The 27497-nt window shown below is 42.9% G+C and overlaps 2 protein-coding genes across 5 annotated transcripts; both read right to left on the bottom strand.

Annotated features, from left to right (window-relative positions):
- Window positions 1-1324: 1324 nt before the first annotated feature.
- Window positions 1325-12601, bottom strand: taf4b (TAF4B RNA polymerase II, TATA box binding protein (TBP)-associated factor). 4 transcript variants are annotated; one of them, XM_040184822.2, is made up of 16 exons: window positions 12299-12601; window positions 11204-11694; window positions 10817-10938; window positions 10623-10730; window positions 10032-10160; window positions 8947-9072; window positions 8048-8137; window positions 7542-7676; window positions 6430-6562; window positions 6251-6335; window positions 6001-6161; window positions 5642-5772; window positions 4970-5095; window positions 4726-4782; window positions 4068-4175; window positions 1325-1705 (listed from the first exon to the last, which is right to left on the bottom strand). In XM_040184822.2, the coding sequence occupies exons 2-16, from the start codon at window positions 11685-11687 to the stop codon at window positions 1580-1582; spliced, it is 2121 nt and encodes a 706-aa protein (XP_040040756.2). In that variant the 5' UTR covers window positions 11688-11694; window positions 12299-12601; the 3' UTR covers window positions 1325-1579. The 4 variants fall into 4 exon arrangements, with proteins under 4 accessions (XP_040040756.2, XP_040040758.2, XP_040040757.2 ...); XM_040184824.2 differs by having other exon boundaries at window positions 7542-7619; XM_040184823.2 differs by having other exon boundaries at window positions 8947-9069.
- A 2398-nt stretch (window positions 12602-14999) lies between these two features.
- LOC120824178 (uncharacterized) lies at window positions 15000-23024 on the bottom strand. Its single transcript, XM_040184821.2, has 5 exons — window positions 20716-23024; window positions 19586-19761; window positions 16413-16557; window positions 15654-15959; window positions 15000-15163 (listed from the first exon to the last, which is right to left on the bottom strand). Exons 1-5 carry the CDS (start codon window positions 22279-22281, stop codon window positions 15005-15007), a joined length of 2352 nt encoding a protein of 783 aa, XP_040040755.1. The 5' UTR covers window positions 22282-23024; the 3' UTR covers window positions 15000-15004.
- Window positions 23025-27497: the final 4473 nt, after the last annotated feature.

The following is a 27497-nucleotide window of genomic DNA, read 5'->3' as shown; positions in this document are numbered from 1 at the left end:
GTAGCTGAGCAGATAACATCTGTGCTGCTCTAATTCAGAGGCTTTGGCTGATAATGTCGTCCTTAACGACACCATTAGCTCTTTTAGCACAGTTCACTTCCGGCTACCAGCTCAGCAATATAGAATGCTTCCAATCTGGTATATTTACCACCTTTTTAGGATCATTTCGGTTCACTCTGCTGATGGGCTGTCAGTACTGTGCTGCTGACGTTTAATCAGACACACTAGTAAACCCAAGCTGGAAAACTTTTCCCCCACTTGACAAAACGCCCCCAGATAGGATGACCGTTGTCATTGGTTTGTCGTCCTCAGCGGGGGAGTTACCGTAAAGCTAAAAGGAAAACACACCGTAAGGTTACGTTAAAAAATGAATGATTAACTGAAAAGGGCATGGATTTCCATCATTGAACCGCAGTGCCTCAAATGCTTTATGAAGGCCTGTTCTGCGAAGTGAAATAAAAGCAGGATTTTAGTACTGCAGTGGGCCAAATTACATTTCCCCACACGGGGAGCTTGGGTCTTGATCGAACCGTATGTGACGAGTTGTTGGGATAGAAGTGCTCAAGTTGATGGCCTCCTTAATAAATTTAAACATTTAAATGGAGATCATACCCTTACCATAAAATCGATGTGGTAAAAAGTTTTTCTATTTCTACAGGATTTATCAATGTGCAGCTTGTGGCAAAAAAACAAACAGTGCCCATCATCCTTCAAAACCGGCTTCTTTTGAGCATATTAATAGATTCACTATGTGCAGAAGAGCTGTTTAACTGCAGAGGCCCGTTGGCAGTTTACAACAAAGAAAATTAATAATTAATGAGCATCTAAAAATAAAGACTTAACAAACCAGCATGACTAAAGATCAAATAATAAACCATATCATCACTAGAATGACCATGAATGAGTTAAAGAACTGTGGCAGTTGCTCCCCATTTCTTCAAAAGGTGTGGTTAATGTATGATTTGTAGAATTATATTCCCAGGTTTGAGGAGGTCTATCCAACTGGTTCACTAGGAAAAAACAATCAGTAATTATGTAGACTGGTTGCCCCTCCTCTTTGTCACATACTTCATCACTCAAAGGGAAACATTTCATGCTTTACACTCACTATCCTCATTGTGAGAACTTCAAACTGGAGTTTAGTCTTTATTTTCTTACCTTCTCAATAAGGACTGTGACGTTTCTGTAGTCTAAAGGTGCTAAAAAAGGTTTCAAGTGGGATTGGTTTGATAAAGACCAGCTATACTCTGCGAGTCGGAGTTACTGTTCCATCACGGTGGAGAAGCAGTGGTGTTGTGCATTAAACAACCAAAGACACTAGAGGTCAGGATGGAACAGTCCACTTTTTTAATGCTCAAATATAGCCAAACAATATAAACACAAATTAACAGTCAACTTAGAACACTCATCTCCTATTATCTTTTTGACTTGAAACAAAACCAAAATGAGGGCTTAAGAGAGTACCTTTACTGAAAACAAAGGAGGACATCATAAACAATGATGTTTGACAGAACTGAAACAAAAGTACAAAAAGCTGAAGATTATGAAGGGAGCGATCTGATGAGGACAGTGGAGATCTTCAGAGCATTGCTCTGTACAGAGAGAGAGAGTGGCACAGGAAGTGGTGCTGCTCCATACACAGCAGCAGATCCCTCAGCATTACCCGGGTGACCCTCTCCACAGCCGGTCGGGGCAGCAGGGTCACCTGACACACAAAGAAAATTAAAGAAATATTACAAAGTCAATACACTCCTGAAAGACTGAGTGCTGTTATACAAAGGCTTAGTTTAAGGCTGCACATTTTATTTTTTTCAATTGAATTGTTAACATTAAAATGGTGGAAAAAGTTCTGACGTGATTTATCTGCGTTCATTTTTGTACATCAAACACCTAGTATTTCAGGGGGGGTATACTTTATATCCACTGTATTTTTCAAAGGGCTGCAACCTCTCAAAACATATCCATATGTCAATCAAACTCATTCAGGAGCCAGTCGGTATGTTCTTGCTATCCTTTTCCAACATTACCGTTTCTGTTACAGCAGCTATGCTAACTCTTAAGAAGCAATAGTTGCAGTTATCTACCCGTGTTATCAAAGACGCCACGCCTCTAGCTGCTAGTAGCTGTGACAGTGTCATGAATATGACAGACGTTCACTGAAAATGTGGGGCAGCCTTAAAGTTTCCAAAATAGAAAACAGTCAATCAAGTCCATGAATTTCTAAGGAATCAAACAAAGTACATATCATGATTGAAAACCCATGTGAACAACTACTTTCGTAGTTTTTAGATAATCCGCCCATGGTTCCTACATAGTTCTATGTCAGTGTGTGCGGTGGCAGCTGAGGTAAAGCCTGAGAAGAGGTGAAGGAAGCCGCATGGTCCGACAGGCAGCCGGCTCCTCTGGGTAATGGAGGTCGAAGGCAGTGGGGTGTGTGTGCAGTTAATAGAGCGTCTTGGTGTTTACTGACCCATGCAGACGGACTCTAGTTTGCCTGAACCCTGTGAACCCAGTCTCCGGATAGCCCTATCGTGCAGACAAACGCACTGTATCCGCACTCCCTCGAATCGGGGGTCCAAAGTGAGTAAACTCGAAATCCGATTGGTGTTGTTAGTCTGCACGCTATCCGCATACCTAATCGGATTGCCCCACGTGATTGCATGCAACCTCACGCCGAAGCCTTATTAACCCCAATGTGTCACTTCATAACAACGAGAACAATGGCGAACGCAAGGATAATGTGCCTGCTAAATGTGCTAACAAGTCTACAATGCGTACTAGGGTTAGAGTTTTCGTTTGTATACGGCGCGCATGTCTTATACGCATGCTCCTGTCTTCTCCTTCTGTTTTCTTCAGTTGTCTGTAGCACCTTAAAGCGCCACCAACAGGCATGGGGAATGTACTACAGCGGAGTCAATCGGATTCACTGGGTTCATGTGCACGCGATTTAAAAAGTGGGTAGGTGTGAAAAATGAACCCGGGTTCAGGCAAACTAGAGTCCGTCTGCATGGGGTCTAAACCTACAGCCTGCAGGGCCGTGGATGAAAACAAACAGAATTAAAGACCGGGACCATACACGTGTTAACTGTGTGTCTGCCCTGGCTAAGGAGGCTAGCTACAACATGCTGCTTGTGGTGCTGCATGGCCTTTTTGTCTTGATATTATAATTTAAAGATAACTAGTCATCAAGGCCTGGGTGTTTTATTCAGCCTTTTTTAATTCTACCAGCTATTGTTAAAGTCTGTAGCATTTAAAATGTGTCTTGAAGGTGCAAAAAACTTCAGAGCAGTGTTACAAGTTAAAGTTTAGAGCGAAAAACTTAATTGCTTTGGTCTTTTGCCTCATTTTTTATCTAAAATGAGGAAAAACACATTCTGTAATGTTCAAACACTGCTCATCTACCCATTCGTTATCCTAACTGCATTTGTTTCGAACCGGTCTCAGTACATCCACTTATTTAATTGCAAGCCTCCATGTTGGCTTGTCATGATGCAGAGACCCAATCCCAATCTCCACCCTGAACCCTGACCTCTGAGCCCTCAGGGACTTGACTGACCTCTCCTGGTAAATGGTGTTTAAGAGATCAGTTTGCTGCAACATGTCACATCACCATGACAACGTCAAATACATATATACAATTAATGGTATTTATTTAATGCTCGTTCTTTTTCTCGCCAATTTGAACGTCCTTCAGCCTCCTTCCTCATAAGATGAGGAATTTTTAAAATAATGTCAGACTCAACACTTCTTCGATGTTTACCTGTCGTCTCAATCAACACCACTCATCATAACCAACTCCCTGCAGCCCGGACTTTTTCTTTACAGAAATTCACTAATTCCAAACATTAAAAACAGCAATCTTCACTTTTTAATAATCTTTTTTTTTTAATGTAAGTACCTGCTGGAGGTGTGAGTTTCCTTGAGGACTGCAATGAAGCTCTGCTGTTAGTAGTGGGCTGTTTTCTATTTAGATTGAATGGACAAAGTAGAAGAAGCAGGTGGCCAGCTACTAGACGCATCTGGAAGGTAAACAGGTGCTTCTATGCTTTGGGTTCCCACAGACACACCTGGCTCGCATTGGGCTCCAGAGGTCTCTTCTTGCGAGGCCCGATGGCAGCCAGAGCGGCAAGGTTGGCTTCTCTCTGCTGGAGCTGAGCTTCTTCCATCTGCTGCAACTGGAGAGATAGAGAAGACAAATGATAAATGAAGAGTCAGCTTTGTTTGTGTGTTTTTTTGTTATTATTTTTACCACAGTAAATATCTCAATTAGTGACTAACTTTATATCTATTCAAGGTCCCCATCAATCAACACCTATTCAAGGTCTGAGACTTCACACGTCATCACTCACCCCACTGACCCACACACTTAAAGAATACCTGGACAAAACAAAGCTTAATAAAATATTCTAAGCTATTTAGTATTGTAACCACGAAAGCCTGTAATTGACAAATGTTGAATTTTGCCACCCCATAGTTACTGTTGCTCAGTCCAACATGCTTGACAAAAAGAAAGACCCATATGCAGTAAAACCAGAGGTTTCCTGGAGGGACTTTGGTACTCAGAAACACTAGCGCTTCTGTCCACAGCGAGAATCAACGCAGAAAGAACATTAACGAGTTGTGCTCTTAAGATACACACTCATAATCATAGTCAATGTCCAACAGTCCATACATGTAGCTTCAAAAGTGAGAAGATATGTGTGTATTAATGAAACACATACACACCTCTTTGGCTCTTTGCTTCAGCTGCTGCTGATGTGGGTCCTCTGTGTGTGAGCGACTCTGATCACAAACATGGGGATGTATATTAAGCAAGCAGAAAAATAAGCAGAAATGTGAGCAGAGCTTAAATAGTCAGTGGTTTCAGATAAAATGCTAATAAAAAAAAAACTCACTCCAAGCTTTTAAAAGATACTTTATATGATAAAAACATACTAATCCTGGTGGTTTAAGTCAAACATTAACTTACTCTGGCGAGTCGCAGCATATGCTCTCTCTCCTCCTCATCTCTCCTCTTCTTCTTCAAACTCTCCACTTCCTCCAGGAAGCGAAGCTGGGAACGCACGTCACTGACTTTGGCATGCCACAAGTCCTCCTGAGACACACACGCAAGCGATTCCATAATGAGCGTGTGTTTACCACCGCTTCAAATGCAATGTGCTTGGTTCAGCCTATGCGGCCGTTGGAGGACACAGCCCAGGTTGACTGCGAAGGCTGGGTCCTCATGAGGATGCAGCGGACAAAATGAGACAGTTTACGGCTTCACCGTGATTAAAATGCATTTTTCCTAACTCATTTAACATCAGGAATCAGGAAACATAACATAAAAAGGTAGTGCTTGATTTAACGAGATATATTGATTGCGGGAAATAAGACAACCTGTGATAACAATTTTAAAAGAAAGAATTCAGGCCTGAATAATTTCTATGAGCATAAAACAATAACTTTTGTTAATAATTATCATCAGAAATGGCTCTTTTCAATGGCATTTGATCTGTAAAAACAAAGAGTTTTCATAAAAACTGAGATAATCGTTTTTTTTGTCACAACGTCATCAATACAATGCCGAATGACATGTATGATGATTCTTCATAAATATTGGTCACTCATATGGCAATAACAAGGACTTCCACTGCTGTACCTTCAGGCCGGCCTTGCGATGTTCTGCCATCACAGTGAGCTTCTCAAGCAGCCCACGGAGACACTCCTGCGTGGCATGAGACACCAGAGCCACCACGTTGGGACCCACATCGGTTACTGCAAATGCCCGTCCTAACACAGGAGACACAAGTATCACGAGGAGAGTCCGTACAGCTAAGCATCTTCAGTTCCATTTAATCGTATTGTTAAATTAATAAATTACGTCATCAACATGAGTCAAAACATTTTAAATGTAGCATGGCGTTGTTCCTGTGACCTCAATCCCTTATTTTCTATATTGTATGAACGTATACATACTGATGTAACGAATGCTAGCGCGCCTCAGTCCGGCTACTGTACCTGAGAGCAAGATTCGGCTCAGCACCAGGCTTGGTGAGAGGAAGAGCTGATCCTGGCATGACTGGACCACAGAGCCCACCCCGGAGGTCAAAATCCGTGCATTCTCCTCCCTCAGGTTGACTCCAGCCATGGAGGCTACGTCGTTGATGTCATCGTCCTCTCTGTGGAGGGGGGGGGGGAGCACACACACAGTCAGATTTCCTGACACATTCAACGGGAATGTGAGTAAGATATCTGATGGGTACATTACTTGTACGATCCTGAACTGTCCTTGAATGCAAATTTTATAGAATGAGGTGCTTCCTGAGTGAAAGGTTGTTTTAATGACAACAGTCCTAGAAAAAAAGAAAAAACATACTAATTACAAGTTAAAAGTGGAAATGTATTTATAAAAGTCTTTGTAGACTTGATAAGTTCCCTAACTTTTACCTGCTAAGGGTTTTCCCGACTGGACAACTACTTGTTTGGGGATGGGTCTGCTGCTCTTCAGTATGTAATTTCTGGACTGGACTAATGTCGTCATGCCTGGTCTCAGAGTCACTCCTGGAGGCTGCTTGATAAGCTGCAGTTCAAGGGCAATCCTTAATATTACACTTGGATGTATTGTCCCAGTGAGACATTTGTTTTCACAGCCAGAGTAACACAGACCATGGATTTACACATAGCAACGTTGATGTTAATACAGGATAGAAGATATTTCTACATGCAATCATCCATATAGACTCACAAAACTGTCAACCAGGTCTGAAAGGACAACGCTCCTGCCAATTCTTTGTTGGGCGTTGAGTCCAGAATGGTGTGTGTTGGATGCAAGAATGACCTCATTCTTTGATTTGTCCACGTTCACCATCATGTGTAGTGGGAGCGTTTTGACACAGATTGAGTTATTGAAGTATGTGGTGATGTGTGATAGGCTGGTACAGTCGTTAGTGTAGAGGGGGCTCCAGTGTGGATGGTGATGATGATAATGATGATGTCACTGGGCCTGTTCTAACAGTAGACAGGAAGATCCTGAATGAATATATTATATACAATTAGAAAAGCTAAAAAGGAAAGGAGACAATTTTTTTTCCAGTCTTTTTTCCAGCACAACCACGCGTGGGGGAAAATGTAATGGTAGGGAAAAACTGACTTTTATATCACAAATGTTTTTCTTATAAATTTTCCCCTTCTTCTGAGTATTCTTGTGGACTATCTCCCTCCTCCTGGCCCTATCGGGCCATGAGAGCTTTCAGCTCCAGGAAGCACACTTTTACTTTCTCTGACTGTGAGGAAAAGATGTTTTCCCATCACAGACCATGAACAACGGCACTGGCCAGTGAGTCTGTGCGGGTAAAACCTGAGGCTAATGTAACGGTTTGGTGTGGGGCAGATCTACTGACATGAACTGGGCAGAGTAGCAGTAGAAAGCTCTACAGGGAAACTGTGTGGAGTAGAGTCCCCGGTTTGTTTACCTCATGTCAGTAAGGTACACTGCTCAACCTGTGCGGTCTCTGTGTCAATGTGCACACTTTTATTCCATGTCCTTGACGTTTGTTTACCTGCTGGCTGGTGCTGAAGGGTTGTCCTGTGGTGGTGCTGCTGGGTGGCTTGGTGAGGTTGCCGGTAGAAGTTGAAGCCTGTTGGATGAATAGATGAGGGTCTGCAGTGAGGCGACGCACTGCAGGAAGACTTTTCTGGTAGCAGAGAGAGAAGAGAAAGCTGAGCACAGTCCAACTAGAAGTGACTCTGGGTCCTGTCTGATCAGTTTGCTTTGGGGCAAGAATACGACACATGAGTACTTTGACAAAATATCCAATCAATATTAAGAATTATTTTAATGTGTCTGCAGAGACAATGTATGTCAATATTCCTTAGTTAAAACTTGGAGTTTGAATCATTTTAGACAGTGACAGATTGTGCAGTTGGCATGAAATAATAGGTTTAAGGAAATGTGAAGTAAAGCGGTCAAAATACAACGTTTCATTGACATGTTTTTTACAACTTGAAGTGTTGAATGTAAAAAAATATTTATTATTATTATATGTGTTGTTGAAACTGCAGTCACCTTGAGGAAAGGCACCAAGCAGGGCTGGGGAGTGGACTTCAACTCGCGATAAAGCTGTTCTGTGAACTCCTCTGCTTCTAGCTTCCCTTCCTGCAGGATAGGAAAAAGGACAAACACTTGTACACAGATATATTTCAAGTAACCTGAAATACATGGTTCTAAACAAAAGAAAAGAAGCTGGGTTGCTACTCGATAACTTATGGAAGTGCAATAGGGCAGAATGAAGAGTACAAAGATTAGACTAAACCAGTGATGTTCTGGATAATTAGTGTAACAAACCAATCCGTGTTTAAATTGACCATTCAGGTACATTATGATATTTTCGCCCTTTGTTTAGTGAGAAAGAGGATTGATGTTCATATTGTACATTATGGTCCATATAGAGTCACATAGACCATAATGCAGAGCAGGCTTTAGGTCAGGGTCGCTGTGATTGCCAAGTTCTAAAGTTCTAGAACTGTATCCCTTTCACATTGTGTTCCAAATCAAAAACAGTCTTATATTACAGGACATTTAACTGACACTTTTTATCCAAAGCAACTCACATTGCATTTTTAACCCATGGTTTTTATATTTTCCCCAGGCAGCTTTTAGGGGTTAGGTGTCTTGCTCAGGGACACGTCGATATGGGACATGGAACAGCCAGGGTTCAAACCACCAACCTTGCAGTTCCCAGCCCACCCTCTCTACTCCATGCGCCACCGTCTCCCATATAAAGATTAAGACAATCTAAATGTCAAACTCCAAGCTTTAATGCCAATAGTCAGCAGACCAGTGGGTGACAACACGGTGACTATGTCTTTGTTTTCAAGCCTTTGGAGATTTCAATATTCCGATACTCCACCAAGTGAAACCATGTCCTGTGATGATGATGACGACGACAAAGAGTAAAGACATACCAGCAGACTCCTGACCAGTCCTCTGACGTTGTTGGCCATGTTTGCTGACCTGGAGTCACTGGAGGCCAGCTTGATCAGAGTCACCAGGAAGTTCTTGCACTTCTTTACACTTTCCAGGGTCGCCTGCTGATGAAATGGTAAATGGACTGTACTTTTATAGCGCTTTTCTAGACCCCATGCAGACGGACTCTAGTTTGCCTAAACCCGGGTTCATTTTTCACACCTACCCACTTTTTAAATCGCGTGCACATGAACCCAGTGAATCCGATTGACTCCGCTGTAGTACATCCCCCACGCCTGTTGGTGGCGCTTTAAGGTGCTACAGACAACTGAAGAAAACGGAAGAAGACAGGCGCATGCGTAGAAGACATGCGTGCCGTATACAAACAAAAACTCTAACCCTAGTACGCATTGTAGACTTGTTAGCACATTCAGCAGGCACATTATCCTTGCGTTTGCCATTGTTGTCGCATTGGGGTTAATAAGGGTTCAGCGTGAGGTTGCATGCAATCACGTGATGCAATCACGTGGGGCAATCCGATTAGGTATGCGGATAGCGTGCAGACGAACACCAACAGCAATCGGATTTTGAGTTTACTCACTTTGGACCCCCGATTCGAGGGAGTGCGGATACAGTGCGCGGATACAGTGCGTTCGTCTGCACGATAGGGCTATCCGGAGACGGGGTTCACCGGGTTCAGGCAAACTAGAGTCCGTCTGCATCAAAGCGCTTTAACACTACATGACATCATTCACCCATTCACACACAAAATAAAAAACACCAATCTTGACAGCGGTCAATTTGTGACACCTCTTGTTTCTCCATAGAAAAATTCTGTAATTGTGCAATGAAAAAAAAAGTAATATTTACTACACGTTAGATACAAAAAATGTGTATTTTAGCTCATAACGTTAACTCACGTAGAAAATTAATTATGAAATCAATCAACAGACTGGTAATGTTTTCATAGTTGTGTGAACTGTACCAGTACTAATACAAAGGAAGCTACTTGCTATCTCAGTGTTTTTCTCTGTAATGACAGCACAATGCAGTGCACTCCAACGGTGGGACGGGACCGAGTCACCTGACTGACGCTGGCTGCAGTCTCCTTTTTGGGTTCTGTGATGACCGTATGAACGAGAGGCTGGCTCCCCCGATCAGACACAGCGCTGAGCGCCTGGACTACAGCCGGTTTGGGAGTCTCACCATTCACCTGAACAATCAAATAGAACGGCTTGTCACCAAATAAGACTTGACCAGCTGTGTTTGTTTGTGGTGTGCATGCTGGGGATAAGCCCTCCTAGGATCTGATCACTGACAAGCGACTTGAGTTCTAGTCAGTTTCATCTGGAAACAAACTCAGACAATGCATTTTGGCCAAAGGCCAATCAATTTGGTGCCAGTTCAATTCTGGAGAGCAATAGGACTACATCCGAATAAGGTGTGTGAATTTAAATATAACGGACTCATCTATAATTGTGAAAACTGTCAAGCAAATGTCAGATACCTCATTACCATCCTGTCTTCTAGATCTGGTTAATAAAAAGGAAAAAATAACAATCTAATAATAATAATAAAAACTAAGCAATTAAAACATAATTTTTACTATAAATGACAAGGAGTATTATAATTATTTCTGATTGTATTATTATTAACAATGACCCAGCTGGTGTACCTTTACCACAGCAGTCTTCTGAACTGGTGCTGGATGGAAAGCGGGAGGGGCGGTCATCCTGATCACGGTCACCTTCTCATGGTTTTTATTTCCAGCTGCTGAAGATACCTGAAGCCCATACATGTCAGCCAGTTAGGACAAAAGGAGTGAGGATGCCTATTTCTCCGGAATCTGAAGCAGCAGCTCAAACATACCTGTGGGATCAGTATTCTAGGCGCCTGACCACAGACACCTCTCGGTGCCTGCTGAGCCTGTGCCAAAGCCTGCTGGGATACAAGCATCAGCTGACCACTGTCACTGCGGATCAACATCATACCTGCAAGCACAAGAGTCCAAAACTGACCAATCACTGATAATTAGTCTAAAAAAAGAGACTAACCCTAACCCTCTATACACCAGGACCAAATTCACTACAGAAACAGCTGGTGGCAGACATGTAAACACTACGACTAAATACACAATCTACTGACTATGAAGAACATGATTCAAGATGAAACAGTCACCATATCGGTCTACATAAATGAGAACATCACCAATCAGGACGAGTGCTCAGACCAGAACTGTGGCGTGTCACAGCTCACCGGGTGGTATCTGGATATTGGCTGGCAGCTGTGGGGGGCCGGTGTGGGGCAGTCGGGGGGCCACAGGCACCGTCTGTGAACCCGCTGCCCTTGGTACGGTTATCACCACTGTCCTTCCCGGGGTCGTGGTCTGGTTCAAGGAGACCACGTGGCTCAAGGGTGGTCTTGTTGCATGCGATGTTCCCTTAATGGCCACTCCTCCTGAGGGGGCTACCTTTGCTACCACCATGACAGAAGGGGAGGAGGTCAGGCGCCCTGGTTCTGGAGCTGTAGAGGTGCTGGGTTGGTGGATATGTCCAACTGGTAGGACTTTAGACGGATCAGAGACAAAGATCCCCTTTGAGGAGCCTGCAGCAGTTGGTGGAGGTGACACAGCAGGGACGGGGAACCATTTAGCTGGGACCTGTAATCGCTTTACTTGAATGGAGTTGTCGGCACTTCCTGCTGCCCCACAGGAATCCATCTTTTGGGATTCTACTACCATTTTATTTCTGTATTGAAAAAGAAAATGAATCCAATGTGATTTTCTTACAAAAATATCAAAAAGAAAAGCAATAGTGCAATAATTTGCTTAAGTCTATGACGTTAGTTTTAAAATTACACAAAAAAAGGTTAAACAGTAAACACAAACATGACCGTCAGTCCCATCGTAGTGAAATATAGACATTATTTAGCCATTTAACGTTTAAGTGCGTACTTTCTAACTCATCACCTGCTTCTCTTTAAATCATGTTGTTAAGCTAACGTCACGTGGTTACAAATATTAGTTTAGAAGTAAGCAAAGTTAAAACGTTGAGTGATTACAGTCAGTATTGGTATCATTTTACATTATGTTGGTTTTGTTTATAACGTCATGTTTGCAGACTTACTAACCTAGCGAACATTTAGCCCGTGCTCGACGTCAATTTACTGCTACCTCACTAAACATGACATTTGACATCAGCGTGAAGTGACTTTTTCCGTTGTTTCATCCGAGGGAACAACTGTTACTTAGGCTATATGAAATAATAGTGAGGCTGCGTTCCTAACGTCGCACCCGCAGTTACCACTCCTACTCACCGTGTTTTTGTACAGAAAGCAAAGGCGCGAGCTCACCTGATTCAGCTGTTTTAACTGCAGCATGGTGCGGAACACATTGGATCAGTGCTGCATTTGTGGACTCGTGGGAAAGATCTAGACCGAAGATTTTAACGACGGCTAATTAAAAAGATCCAAATAATACATTCATGACGATGGACAAGTTGAAGAAGTTGAGTTGTGGAAAAAGTAGAAATCATTGTTCAATTTCTTGAGAAAATGCTTTGCTGGCTAAAACCTGCATAATGTCAAGGGTGTCTTTAATCGTAAACTAATATAATAAATCTGTGGCAATGACCAAACTTGTATTCAAGGAGTATTGTTACCATAGTTACTGCAATATGTAATGACATAAGGCTCTGTGACGACACAAAGAAACAAGCGGGTAGCCTGATTATTCTTACATGATGGTGAAAAAAATTGTCAACAGCATGAACCAAAGAAACATCTATTTAATGAAGTAAAAAAGTAGTACTGTTAACTGTTTTCCATTGCCACTGGTACAAAACTAAAAATGGTGCTTACTGCTAGTTGTTGTCGTGCCTTGCTTTGAGGAAGGTCTTTTGCTGGAACGAGTTCAATCAACAAAATAAGTCTGAAAAGATAGTTCAATTAAAATCAAAGGATGTCCTATGCTAACAAAATCAAATTAAGTCACGTTTATGTGAATCACATAAAGAAACATTCAATTAAATAGAGGCCTAATATGTTTCACCCAACAAACTGGTTCCACTTAGTTGTCCACTGCCTGTAAAATAATGTCCAGTGCAGTCGCAGTGGAATAGAGAGGGTGCGCCGGAAACCGCAAGGTTGGTGGTTTGAACCCTGGCTGCTATATGGCTATGTCCTTGTGTCTGCACGTCACCACAACATAACGTTTATGCTTAAAAACCATCAAATATGACTGAATTAAAACAATTCTGCAAAGAACAGTTGGCCAAACTTTCTCGTAGAGTTGTGAAAGACTCACGGCGAGGTAACGCAAACGCTTGATGCCAGTTGTTGCCGCCGGGGGGGCACAACCAGTTATTAGGGTTGGAGGCCATGTATGTTTGGATTGCTTTTTTCACTTGAAAATGCGTTTTATATTTACTCAGGTTATCTTTGTCTTATCTAGCTTTTAAAATTATAATTTGTTTGATGATCTGAAACATTAAAGTGTGACAAATATGTAAAAAATAAGGAATTGGGAAAATAAAAAAAAGATGAGGCCCATTTTAGACATAATTTGCCTCCAGAGTGTACAGAAGTACAGAAGAAACTATATCCTATAGAACTATACTAAACTATACTACACTTATCACACAATTATCTCACGATAACTGTACAAAAAATGGAAAACACAATAGATATTATATGTAAGTAAACAATATTGGCTTTATTCATTTATTTTGCAGACTATTGAACTTGCAGTATTTTTAAAAAATATCAGCATCAAACTATATTGTTTTTTTCTACCCGTATTTTCCAAAGTAAATTGTACAATATAAATATTGCATGCTAAAACAAGAAGTCTGAAACAGTTCTCCTTTCAAGAGGGATTTTGGTCTTGATAATCCAAAACGTTTTTCTTACTGCTCTTTTAGGGAGTCACTGTCTTATCCTGGTTGACGAACGCAAGGTCAGAGGGAAAATCAGAAGTGCCATCCAGGCAGACACATGTCTGATAAGGATGACACAGGAGTTAGAGACACACCAAGCACTATTCAACACTCCCTCTTTGTTCGTTATGTTTACATTAATGTTAGGAGACCACACATTGTATGGGATTGGATCTAGTATTGCGACGGGAGGATCTGCTCCTCATCTACGAGTTTAGGGCCAATCAAAATCTTTTCTTCTATATCTAACAACCAGAACAAAACGTAATGTTCTTCCTGATGTTAGTCAGTTGTTCTTCGAACCTGCGGGCCGACAGAACTGCTCACTGCCTTTGCAAACGCAGTGCTAATACTTGACCTATGATCTGACAATTAAATCTACCAGAACGAAGAAGTTGTTGCTGAATTCTTCCAGATATCCCCAAACAGGCTTCCAATTTTGATCACATTTTTTTACAGTCTGTGCTCTAAAAGTATACTTTACCAAAGGCAAACATGTCACATTTTCTGCAGGTTAAAGTAACTGATGGTCTCTACAATTATTAAAAATCAATACAACAGTACATGCAACTTATACATACTTGTACAGTCCTAATACAACATACTGTATACAGTACATAATAAATAAATCATAAAAAAGATTGCTTTGATCATCCTATATAAAGTCTGAACAAGAAATAGTAGTTTGTGCTGATGAGCAGCCTGCACGTTAAAGGAGATGCTAAAGGAGATTGCTTTCAGGCACGCACGCAGAGTGAAACAACTGGCAATCAAAGAGCAGGACTGTTCAATGGAAGAATTGATATGATGCAGTACCTTTTGTTTTTCAGGTGTTTAATTTGATTGATTAGCATAAAACTGACTGTTTAGCGTTTATTTGTCTCAATGAATTGTTTGTTAATTAAATTTCCTGAACTATGATGCAATATAAAATGTAATGTGATAAAAGCCTTTGGGTCCAATTCCCATGAACAGAGCGGTAAATTTAGTGTTAGAATACTAGTGCGCCAAAATCAATGCGGCACAGTATTAAAGAAAACTAGCATTTCAGTCATCTATGACGTATATTTATTGGCAAGAGATATCAGCCCCTGATATGTTTGCAAAAAATGAGACCGTTTGTTCAGTTCTGGAATTCCTGTTTTATTCGGATGAGGGTAGGAGGGTGTCTGCTTTCTTGGCTTTCCCTCCGTAGAATGTATTCACTAAACTGGGAAGAGTCCACTCCACCGCCACATGAACCTGTGATCCAGAACCCTCTCTGCTGTAACCGCTCCAACACCTGTAGTCACACACAAACCAAAGCAAGACATTTAGACATTTCCTAGACCGTATTCTGGGAAAAGTAGTGAAAATGTGTAGATTTGAAAATTTTCCGACTAGAGTGCCTTCCATTGGCACACACTGAGTAACAGCCATTGCATGAATTATACCTTAAACAGAAGGCGACAAATTGCCTGCTCATTTTTACCAGGATTCTCTCATATTCCTATATATATCCACCAGTGGATAGGGAGCGCGCATTTGAAAACGAAGGTTTCGCTTAGGCGGACGAAGATTTTAATTTCTGCGTTTCCTTAAACTGTAGACCGAAGGGAAACACTGACCTGGATTATTAAAAGAGTGAGTTGGGCGACTTCTCGTATGACCCCAGAATTTCCAGTTTATTCCTGTAAATTCCTACGGAAAGATTTCTAACTGGAACTTTGCAGCCCTATTCACCAACATTGGTGCTAAAGGTTTGATATCTAAAACCAGAGTGTGTTTAGTACCTGCACGGAGTTGAAGTGGCAGTGGCCGTTGAGCGGGAAGCGAATTACGTGTGAGGATTCTTGGTTCCCGCTGGTGTTCTGGGAATTGAATATGACGCCTCTGACCTCAGGAAAAACGTCCTTGATCAGGGCCCGGTCGGCGCTCACACTGATCCTCTCACCGAGCTCCGGAGCCACATGAACCACAACACACTCACACGCCAGAGACGCTTTTCCACATTTCTGCTCGGTCTGCCAGCGCTCCAGCGCAGCCTGCAGAGAATTCAGCTGGAAGAAACTTGCCTCTTCATAGAGCAAGGAGTATTCCTTGAAACAAACACAGAAACACAATATAGATGGAAACAAGCTCAACACACGCTCGAAAGATGCTCTATCCATATTAAGAAATTGTGGTCTGTTTGTGCTAGAATTTGTGACTAAAATCTTTTCCCGGTGCAAATATTTAGCCACAATTACTGTAAATACTGTGAATATTAATACAAAATCAAAAAGTGTTTACATAAGAGTAGCGCCCATAACAAGGTAACAACAACAACTGTAACGGTAACAACTGCGTCAGAGGGGCATTGTAACGGAGGAGCTGGAGGGTGTCTGAAAGGTTCTTAGTCATACTCAAAGCAGTTCTCAGGATATCTTGCATAAGTGTGACAACAGTTCAAATCTCTACCCTGACCGCCAGGACAGTTCAGTTGTCTTCTTGTGTTGTGGGACTGTTCAGATGGACTGTGGTAGTACCTGATCACAGCTCTAGACACTCACTTTGAAGTCATCGGGGATTAAGAGTTTTGAGGAGCGGAGAAAGTTAAGTATGTAACGGAACATGGGGCCATCTCGATCAATGAAGTAGTGCTGCTTAAGACTGTCCAACACTATAGGCTCCGTTCCCTCGAAGAGACGGCCGATCCTGCAAGAAACAATAAAGACATGATGCAGCAGCTTAACTTCCCATAATTATCCGGCACACACAATCTGTTGGTGACTAGCCTTTCTTTTGTCTCCAAAAATGGCTTACCCATGATAAAAAGTGTAAGAGACTGTAAAATGAGCGTAAAATGACGTCAGAGGCGCCTCCCTCTGATGTTCCCCTTTCAACGTTCCCCTCCGAACCCTATAACCTGGTCTAAAAACAGGTGGAATGTTTTGAAAAACGAGATGGCATGTTTCAGTCTAAAAATGAAATACAGCTCAAATCAAATGATAATCAGTTTCAGCTGTAGCAACACAAAAACGGCACAAAAAAAGAGCAGAAGCATGATAATATAACAAGGCATATCTGTCAAGGCTTAATGAGTATGGTGGGCCAAAAAGGGAGACCCCAGTGAGTGAGTGTCTTAAAATACTGGAGGATCACCTGTTTCACAGTGTTTTCAGTTAGAATGTCTTCTTAAAAGGCATTGTTACATTGACTTGTTGTTTTTAGACAACAACATTTTTTCAGAAGACCTTATGAACAAGGGGAAGAGGGAAGGAGCTACCCGGCCCGCAGGAAGCCCGTAGCCCCCATTTGGAGCCACGCCCAGATGGAGGCCCGACAGCAAGCGTCTGGTGACGTGGCACCCCCAGAACTCTGTGGGGGAAACCGATGGGGTTGGGTGCGCTGCAACAAGGGTGGCAGTGACAGTGGGGGGTCTAGACGGAACAGGCCTGGGCGGCAGATGCTGGCTCTGGGGACATGAAACGTAACCTCTCTGGTGGGGAAGGAGCCGGAGCTTGTGCGAGAGGTGGAGCGTTATCAGTTGGATCTGGTGGGGCTTACCTCTACGCACAGCCTCGGCTCTGGAACCACACTCCTGGATAGGGGATGGACTCTATTCTACTCTGGAGTGGCCCATGGTGTGATGCGCCAGGGGGTGTGGGGATACTCACAAGTCCCCGGCTGAGTGCTGCTACATTGGAGTTTACCCCAGTGGACAAAAGTGTTGCCTCCCTACGCCTGTGGTGGGGGGAAAATCTCTTACTGTTATGTGTGCATGTGCACGAAACAGCAGCTTGGAGTATTCTGCCTTTTTGACGACCCTGAATGGAGTCCTGCATGGGGCTCCAGTAGGGGACTCCATAGTCCTACTGGGAGACTTCAATGTGCACGTGGGCGACAATGGAGATAACTGGAGAGGCGTGTTTGTTATGGGTGGGTTGCGTTATGAAGAAGAGAGAGGAGAGTGGCTGGCGTCTATAAGCTCAGCCATTTGTGAGGAGCTCGGAGTAGAGCCGCTGCTCCTTGCCGTTGAAAGGAGCCAGTTGAGGTGGTTTGGGCATCTGGTAAGGATGCCCCCTGGCGCCTCCCTAGGGAGGTGTTCCAGGCACGGCCAGCTGGGAAGAGGCCCCAGGGATGACCCAAGACTAGGTGGATAGACTATATCTCTGCACTGGCCTGGGAACGCCTTGGGATCCCCAAGCCAGAGCTGGTAGATGTGGCGGGAAAGGGAAGTTTGGGGTCCCCTGCTGGAGCCCCCGCGCCCGATCCCAGATAAGCGGTTGAAGGTGGATGGATGGAAAAAAAATTCATTTAGGATGTAGATTGTTAATAGAGTTTTTTATATATTCAATTTTTCATTATTGAAGGTCAAACCATGTTATGTTTTAGGTAATTCACAAGTTAGGATTTGCATTAGCCAGAATCCAGAAAAAGGCAGTATGAGTGGTTAATGGACCAGCAGCACAAATGGACTAAATGAAAAGAGTTACATAAAACAAAGTAGACATGCTGAAGGCCACTTGGCAGATATAAATGTGCCGACAACCCCCTGTATAGTGTTTGAGTTATTAAAGCAAGATGAGGTCACTAACAGTGATCGAAAAAGACCACATGCCATTAAACTGTAGAAACATCAGGATACAAAAGGTAAAACAATTCATTACTGAGGTATATTTGTGTCTTCCTTAACCAAAAAAAATAATGTGAGAGCAAATTTCTTTTTGAAATCAAAAACCATGTTTGTAAGTCCAAATATATAAACTGAGAATAAATGTATTAATTTTGCTTATGAAAACCGAATTTCTGGCTTCATACGTGGTGAAAATGAACAGTAAATCGGGGAAACGTTCATGGACTGACAGATGATTCAAATCGGGAGCTAGTTCTCGTTATAGAGTGGGGGGAGGGGCTTACGGCAGCGCTCGTTGAGAAGAGTGAGAACAATACATCGCGCCAAATAGTTGCTATATTTGTCACAAGTTGCTTTATTTTAAAGGGTTTGACAGTTGCCGTGAGGCCGGTTGGGTCAAACCATCCTGTTGTTGGTATTTGGGGTTTACTGAATATAAACTGTCAGAGTTCCCTCCTCCGGACCCAGGAGAAGGCTGGCCTTTGCACGCACCTGTCACTGTCCTCGTAATCACGCACCTGCACCAGATCTGCAATCACCAGGGTATAAGAGGGAGAGCCGGACAACCAGCCGACGTCGGATCGTCACCTAAGTCGACCTCAGACATAGTCTAAGTCTCAGTATAGGAGAAATCGAGTCTGCCGAGAGCGGTTTTTTGGTTTTGTGTCTGCCAACGTCCGCTACTTACCTCTCGTTTCACCTCCTTTTGTTCCAGTGGCACCTGTCTGTTCCTGCACGCTGGATTCTCACCGGATATTGTACACCTGGGAATTCACTCTCACCATCCGCACTCCTCACACCCATTCCTGCCGCTCACCTACCCTTGTGTCATCAAATAAATCAGACTTTCACCTACTTTCTGACTGCCGTGTCGTTTACGTTCTGCATTTGGGTTCAGTCCCACTACAACACCTGACAATAAACGTTAGTTCATTGTATGAACGTGATTATTTATAAATATTAAATAATGTTTTTAAAGGATTTTTAAATGAATGCTAAGGCAAGCCTCGGGGTAGCCTTGTCAAGGAAAAGTCCTGACTCTTGTCAGGAGAAAAAAAGCATTATTTTAAGCAGTATTTATTTTCTTAGTGGATATGTGTCTCTCACCGTGACTCAGGATACTTTGTAAGGGTGGCTAGGCTGCTGGTGTACATGTGTCCCCCTACATCAATGTGGACGGGTGCGTTGGTTTTGGTGAGCTGGGCTGGTAAGGGGATGCCGGCGGTGCCCAGATGAGATACAATAGACACAGAGACCTGCTGCTGGCTGGACACACAGCTGTCCTGGGGCACAAAACACACACAAGTTAAACTGTAGAAACATCGGGAACTGTGGGTGAGTGAGGAGCACGGTCGTTCTCCAATCAGAGGGTTGTCAGTTCGATCCCAGGCTCTGCTAACCCGCATGCGATGGCAAGACACTTAACCCAACATTGCTTCTGTAGCTGTGACTGCAGTGTGTGAATGGTAGTTACTGATGTGCAGGTGTCACTGTGTATGGTTCTCCTGTCATCAGTGTATGAATGGGTGTGAATGGGTGAATGATGTCACGCAGTGTTAAAGCGCTTTGAGTGGTCCGAAGACTAGAAAAGCGCTATACAAGGACAGTCCATTTACCAAGTTAACGGAGGCCAGTCCGATATTTACTACCGATTTCCAACACATATCATCTTGTAAAAAATATTCTTATTTTATTTCTCACAAATGAGTTGGTGTAAGTTCACAATTTTAATACAGGCTGCATTATTAATAAACAATAAGAATAACCAAAATTATTAAAATAAAAAAAAGCATCAGAGCCTGCTCTCTACAGACAATTTACGGACTCTTGTTTTCAAAACTGAAAAGTGAGTTAAAACACAAAGTAAGACATTATGCAAGGCAACCAAAAACGTTAGAATCAACTCTAAAAGGGTTAAAGAACATAAACTGGTTTAGTCTCTAAGCACTCAACAACATCACTTGTTTCTGGTGACAAGTAGCGATTTTCAGTGAAGAATCCCGGATAAAGTCAGTGTTCAACACCTGCCCAGAAGCAAACTAAACAGTTGTGATCAACTGTCTATAGTTTGGTAATGAGAGACCAGATTTGAGTTGTGCTAATGTAGTTTATATCATTTGTAGACCTTGTTCTGTTCTCCCTAGTGGCCAAATATAATTAAATGCAACATTAAGCCCTTAACATTGCCAAGGGCCTTGCTGGAGAAGACGAACTATTTATTACACGCCCTGCGTTACCTGTGTGCGCGCAGTGACAGGGTGGGTGTGCATGGGGGACTCCGTGGCTGCTGCGGGCCCCTTCTCGCTCTGGTCCCGCTCTATGAGTGACTCTGCGTGTGTCCCGGGGCGCACACACAGCCTCTTGGCGTGAGGAGCCCCCGGGTCCTCATCGGCGATGACTTTATTCGTTGTTGTCGTCGTTGTCGATGATGACGTGTTTACTGTTGTTGTTGCAGCCGGCTTCAGATCCGCAACTCGACTGAGGTACGGGAGGTTGGACTGCGCATGACCGTTGACTGTTTCCGTGGCAACGTAAAGCGTCGTCGACGTTGTCGAGCCCGCGGCGCCCACAATGCTATTGAGCGTCGCTATGGAGACGGCGCCGATGCAGTGGTTGGTGTAGGTCTTGGAGAGCTTGGCAGCGCGCGACAACATCTGCATCCTTGTTCCCAACAGGTTCTTACCGATAGCTTTGTTCTCGTACCACGCCACATCCGTTGCAGAGCAGTGGTCCCGCGGCCGCTGGAAAAACGCCCTGCAAAGCGGGTTCCGTTTGGACACGTAGCGGACGAAGCTGGCGTACGGACACTGCTCCGAGCGGGTCTCGTACATCCGCGGCAACGTGTCCTCGTCTGGATCCGGACGCTTCTTGCTCCAGGCGGCAGAGCGGGACTTATGGTACGGTCCGAGAGCTTTAAAATAGACAAAATTTCTCCCGTCCTCATCCACCGCCAGACCAAACGAGTCCTCCTCCAGTTCCCGCTGGTTCTCCCGGCCCCTGGTGCAGAAATACATGCAGGTCTCGAACCACACTTTGTTGAGCAGCCCGAACGGCGTATCGGCGTGAAACACAGACGACTCGTAGAGTTTCCGCAGGTCCGAGCGCGTGATGGCTTGTTTCTGCACCACGGGACCAGCGCCTTGCTCCTCCAGCCTGCGTATGACCGCGGCCAGGGTCAGGTTGGCGCTACGAAGCTCCGGGTCTTTGGTGAGGTCCAGTGTGCGGCAGTAGGGCGGCTCGTTCAGATACCGATTCAGTGAGCTCCGGATGCTGATGAGGGACGACTTGCTGTACAACTGTCCGCTTTTGGAGCGCGCCTCCGCGTAAAAAGAGCGCAGCACCGCGCAGAGCGTCTCCTTGTCCAGAGTTTCAAAGTCCGGACTTTGGGATTTCTCGCCGAGGTACTCCCTGAAGATCCTCACCGCATATCGAGTGGCCAGGCGGGTGTTCTCGCTCAGCTTGTTTCGCTCCGACCGCTGAAGGTCTCCCTCCAGGTGAGATTCCAGCCCACCTGACCCGCCGCCGCTGAAGGGATCCGCCTCCCCCTCCTCTTCTCGGTCCATACTCGGCATAACGACCGCTCGCATTTGCGCGGCGGAACTGCAGGAGCCCAGCACATAGCCCCGTGACTTCCACTCCAGGTCCACGCCATCTCCATCGGACTCCTCGTCCTCTTCCTCCCCGGTGATCTGGACCTCATGTATCTCATCTTCATCCTCCCCCTCGTTATCCCCCTCCGCGTGCCTCTTGGGGCAGCTCATCTGATCCCGCCCAGCGTCTCCGCTGGCAGGCATTCTCGCCATATTGCGGTCTGTGAAGCAGTCCTCCGGCAGCGCGCATGCGCTATATTGGACCGCAGCGCTCAAAGCCTTTTGTGTTAAGTGACCTTCAGCCGTGCACGCGTGTTTTTTAAGTCACGGGGAGCGAGCGCAGTTGGAGGGTAAATTTGGATGCGCGCTCCCTGTCAAAAGGGCTGCAGTATTGGACTGCATAAAGGACCAGAAACATGAACACGGCGATGTGATGTGGTGGATGACAGGACTGCAGGAGTGTGACCTATCATCACAGGACAAACACACTCTTATTCTCGCAATGTTTGTCCTGAGTGCATAATTTAGACTACAAATAAATGTATCAAATAAACGTTTAACAGACTTGTTTTATAGTACCTTTACTGTATTCTGAAAAATACGTTTTACGATGTTTTAAAGGACAGAATAATACATGCAGTCATTTTTGCACTGAGGATATCTGATCAAAGCAGAATCATCAACATTTTATTTTGTTATCTTTAAGACAAATGTGTACAGCTATTTTAAAGCCGCACGCTGTACTTATTTGCCTGCTTCCAATGTGCACATTTATATGATGCTGGCATGTTTTTGTGTTTGTGTGAGCGTGTGTTCAGCTTGGGACTTGTGATGCAATCTGATGATAAACACATTTTTTTTATAATCACCAGATAAGTTGAAAAATGTACATACGTAATCTATCTGCAATGATGGAGATGATCTGCAGCTTGCACAATAAAGGAATCAACAGCTAACAAGTATCAATCACAATGCAAGGTGAGAGTTGTGACCTTGCAAGTGTGGTACACAGGAGTAGCTTCAGTTATTTGCAGTTTGACGCCTGATCCTACACATTATAACTTCACATGGGTGATGTGGCTACTTCTGTGTCCACAGTCAGGTCTTCGAGGATAAGTCATGTTACATGGACAACATTTAGAAATGGCTTGATCAACTTGTCCTGCCAACTTTAGGCAACAAACCTACTAAGTTAGGTAAAAGGGAAGATTGTTGTTTAGATGAAAATAACTACATAAGTAGGCTATGTGTGTCAAATAAATCAATGTTCACTTATTGCTTCAAAGCAGTAACCCCAAAACCCTGGGTGTCAAACATTCCACCCGCCAGGTGATCCAGCTCGGCCCACTGGATGACTTTGCTAAGTGTAAAAATTACAGAAAGACATAAATTATAATTCTATAAAGGTAGCTGCTATTCTTAATCAGTCCACTGGAGGTTGGACTCTGTGAGTGAGGCCATGCGTTAGATTGGGGGGATCAGAACGTTCACCAAGTCAGTGCCGGTAGACCCGCAAATTGGAAAAGAAAATGATGTCAGGTCCCCACGCATTCACGGTTGAACGCAGGAGCTAACAGAAAATGTGTTAGTGCTAATTAGCGATTGACTCTTGCTTACCAATGGACCATTTTATTTCACCCAAAAGCAACCCTGGCTGACTCCAATCAGTGAAAGTCATCCGAGTAAGGTAATGACCAGGCATGTGTGGAATAACTTATTTGTGCTGGTTCCCTTGTTTCTGACAGACGAGAGGCTTGTTTTTTTTTTTTTCAATATTGATTTGTTTTTTCACCGACAGTATGCATCATTGTTGAGATCAAAGTGGGTAGTATGTGGCACCTTACCTAAAATGAATTTGACACCCCTGCGCTAAACCCTAACCGACAAAAGCAGAAAATATTCCGGTTCAAACAATACTTGCAGCGCTTCACGAAGGGAAGGAAACCAATTTATCAATCCAGCAACTCACCTGTTCCAACTCCCTACTTTTCTTGTTTATTTAGTCTGTGCTCCCATTGACGTTTGTCAGTGTTTATTGTCTACATGGCTACATGAGTTATTTCTTCTGCTTCTAAGCTTCTTTTTTTAAATCATTACTCTGCACCAGTCATTTTTCTATTGCATATCTGCATTGAGGTCCTTCTTCTACACCCCACGTCATGGGAGCCGATATCATCATGCATCTTTAATATTACCATTTTCTGGAGCTTGACATTCACAATTCCCTTACTCAATGTAGGAGTACTACTACATTGCTTGAGTACTCTAAAAAAATGTCACCGTAAATTAACGGTAACTTACTGTCAGCAAGGACGCCAGGAATTTACCGTTATTTTACAGTGTAATACCGTAAATGGTTTTTACACTATGTTACCGTAAAATGGATTACAGTAAATTGGCGTGAACTTGGTAAAATACTGGCAGCGGATGTCAATAATTTGCTGTTCCTTTTATGGTACACTGCCGAATACAGTGTTACCGTATAATGGATTGCTGTATGTTACCGTAAACTTGAACCAATTTTACTGTAAATTAAATGCAATTTACTGGCAGTCGACGCTAGTAACTTACTATTTTATTTAGAGTGCCCGACCATAATATACGCTATGTTGCCGTTTATGGGATTACAGTTTGTTACCATAGGATCACTGTTTTTGTGTTATAAATACAGTTTACTTATAACCGTATACTTTTGCATTTAATTCCCCACAAATTAAAGACAACCAAACTCATTTTGGTCATAGTGGTTGGAGTTTATTAGATGCCTTTAAGACAAAAATGTTAGACATTTGTAACCAAGAATAAAACATAAAATATGCCGCATGTATACCATAATAAAAAAATGAATCATAAAATTAATTAGGAACAAGGTAAACTAACTGCAACAATACGCTATGGAACACTTTCAATTGACCGCAGCAAACTGCTGGCGTCCTTAATCCAGTGGCTACTGTAAAACAAATAAAAATATTAAAAATTACAAAGATGAGGAAGACAACAGGATGTAAAGAAAGAGAATGTTAATCATACTAGGCAAATAACACTTACCAACGTTACTTGGAGAGACGAGACAATGAGAAATTCCTATGTTGAACTGCACAGGTGTTCTGGATGAACTGAGACTACGTCTGACGTCACGTTCAGGAGCAGTCGGTCACGATTGACACTCAAATGACTTAGGCAATGAACACTTTGAATAATACAAATATTCCTAATCTTTACATTCTTACGACTGAAACAACAATGAAGGCAGCACATGGGATAGGGAGGGTGTGCTGTGCAAGGTTGGCGGTTCAAATCCTAGCTGCTCCCTGTGCCGAGTTGAAGTGTCCCTGACCAAGACTCCTAACCCCCAATTATTCCACTTAAAATTATGTCAAACCATGGGCGTTTTGGATAAAAGTGACAGCTACATGTACAGTGTACAGTGGCTGACATGGGCTTCCATACATTAACCTACAACAGATGTAGATGGATTGTGATTCACTGCACTTTTATGTGTCTTCACCACCACTTCATAAAATATATGTAACATGCAGTTGAATTATGAGTCTGCTATAATCGTAAATTGACAGATTTAACTGTTTATTCATGACATTGGCCGTTAATTTACAAGCAAGGGATGGAAATTTAACTGTTAGTTATTATGACATACTGTAAGTTACTGTTAGAAATGCACCGTAAATTTACAGCAATTTGTTACAGTGTAGGCCTTTTAGACCTTTTAGACTCCGTTTTAAACCAATTAATCATAATCTATACTTAATATTCATAGCTAAAAAGCCATATTTGTAAAAGATAACTCACACTCCAATACAGTGCTCTGGCACACTGATATTGTAGTTTATGCATATTGTAGTTTATGCATGCCTTTATTCTGATGACTGGGATCTTTTTGAAAGTCAAATAGCTCATGTGTGTCAAAGACTGATGTGCAGTTATTTTAGCAGCTTATTAATATAGTATCCCATCATGCTCTGACTTCACAGCTAAGAGCACTGGTGACTCCCCAGGGCAAACATGACCTTGTTATACAGGCTGCTCCCTGTGTACTGCTCTCATTGCTGTATGGACCACAACCAACTTGTTATTTTGTATCACGACTGCACCTGGTGATAGACACAGTGGTAATGATCGTCACGTGACATTACATTGTAGTTCATAAAAAGGAAGAAAGGGTGACATATTGGTACAGGCCAAACTGGGATGTTGAGTTGAGAAAAAGTTGAAAGTTGAGAAAAATGAGTTTTACTTGCAAACAAACATTATGTTAGGCACAACAGTTTTCACAAATAAACACCACTTTCATGATTTTTGAAGAACAAATGCGTAGGTATGAAATTGCTAATGTTATTATGTTACTGTATATAATGGCCATAAAGGAACTACACCATGATCACATGACCACCACTAGGTTAAAGGTGATTTATAGTCAGAATGAAGATTAGTTATCTAATTTGTCTCACCACACATGTAAAAGCTTTCAAATTCACCTAAGGTGGTATTTGCATTTGATATTGTAAGTTTGTTGACCACAGACATTTTAAGAGATCAAATCAAAAACCCATAAAAAAAAAACAGATTTCCAGACAAAGTTTTAAAACGTGGACTTATTTCTGGGATAGAGGACTCTTTCTTGCCGCTTTTTGTCAAAGGAACCAATTATTATAACTTCTAGGTGTCGACTAGCTCAGTGTTGACTACCAGACTTTGCAAGGATTTCGAAGTGAAAGCACTGTTTAAAAAAACGTGTCTTCCAGCATTCCAGTGATAATAAATAATATGGGGACCTTGGTCTACGAATGTTTACAGTCATCACTGTTTATAAAACTTGGCAGAAGAAGTTTTTCCTTGATTTTATTTGTCTAAAATTTGCCGGGTTTTGCCAAGAGATTAATCAAGATGGTCAATGTGTTGCAGGGGTAGAAAGGGTGCGCTGGGAACCGTAAGGTTGGTGGTTCGAGTCCCGGCTACCTCATGTCCCATGTTGAAGTGTCCCTGAGCAAGACACCAAAAAAAAGCCAAGGGTTAAAAAATGTAAGTCGCTTTGGATAAAAGCGTCAACTAAATGACCTGTAATGTAAAAGAAGATTAAAATAAAAAAATGGAATGTTTGTGTACTTCTGTATACACAAAATAATCCTCAAAAAGTCTAAGTCAGTGCTGATAATACAATTACTGAGCGTTACAATAGCCGTATATTGTTTATGTATTTACCCTGCAGAGAACTGCATCCTCTCATCTCTCTCTACGCAAAGAAGGCCAAAATATGAGAATTTAACATTTTTTGATCCGAGAGTATCTGAAACAAAACTTAACTTCGGCACATTGTGCAAAGCATTGACATAAATATACTACCGGTGTGTGTGTCTCTCCAGCTGGTTAACTGCCTGTGTGGCTGTTGGAAACAAGGTGATAACACATAATGC

Source organism: Gasterosteus aculeatus, chromosome 8 (assembly GCF_964276395.1).
Source record: "Gasterosteus aculeatus chromosome 8, fGasAcu3.hap1.1, whole genome shotgun sequence".
Lineage (NCBI taxonomy): Eukaryota > Metazoa > Chordata > Actinopteri > Perciformes > Gasterosteidae > Gasterosteus > Gasterosteus aculeatus.
This window is presented reverse-complemented; position numbering and strand designations above follow the sequence as displayed.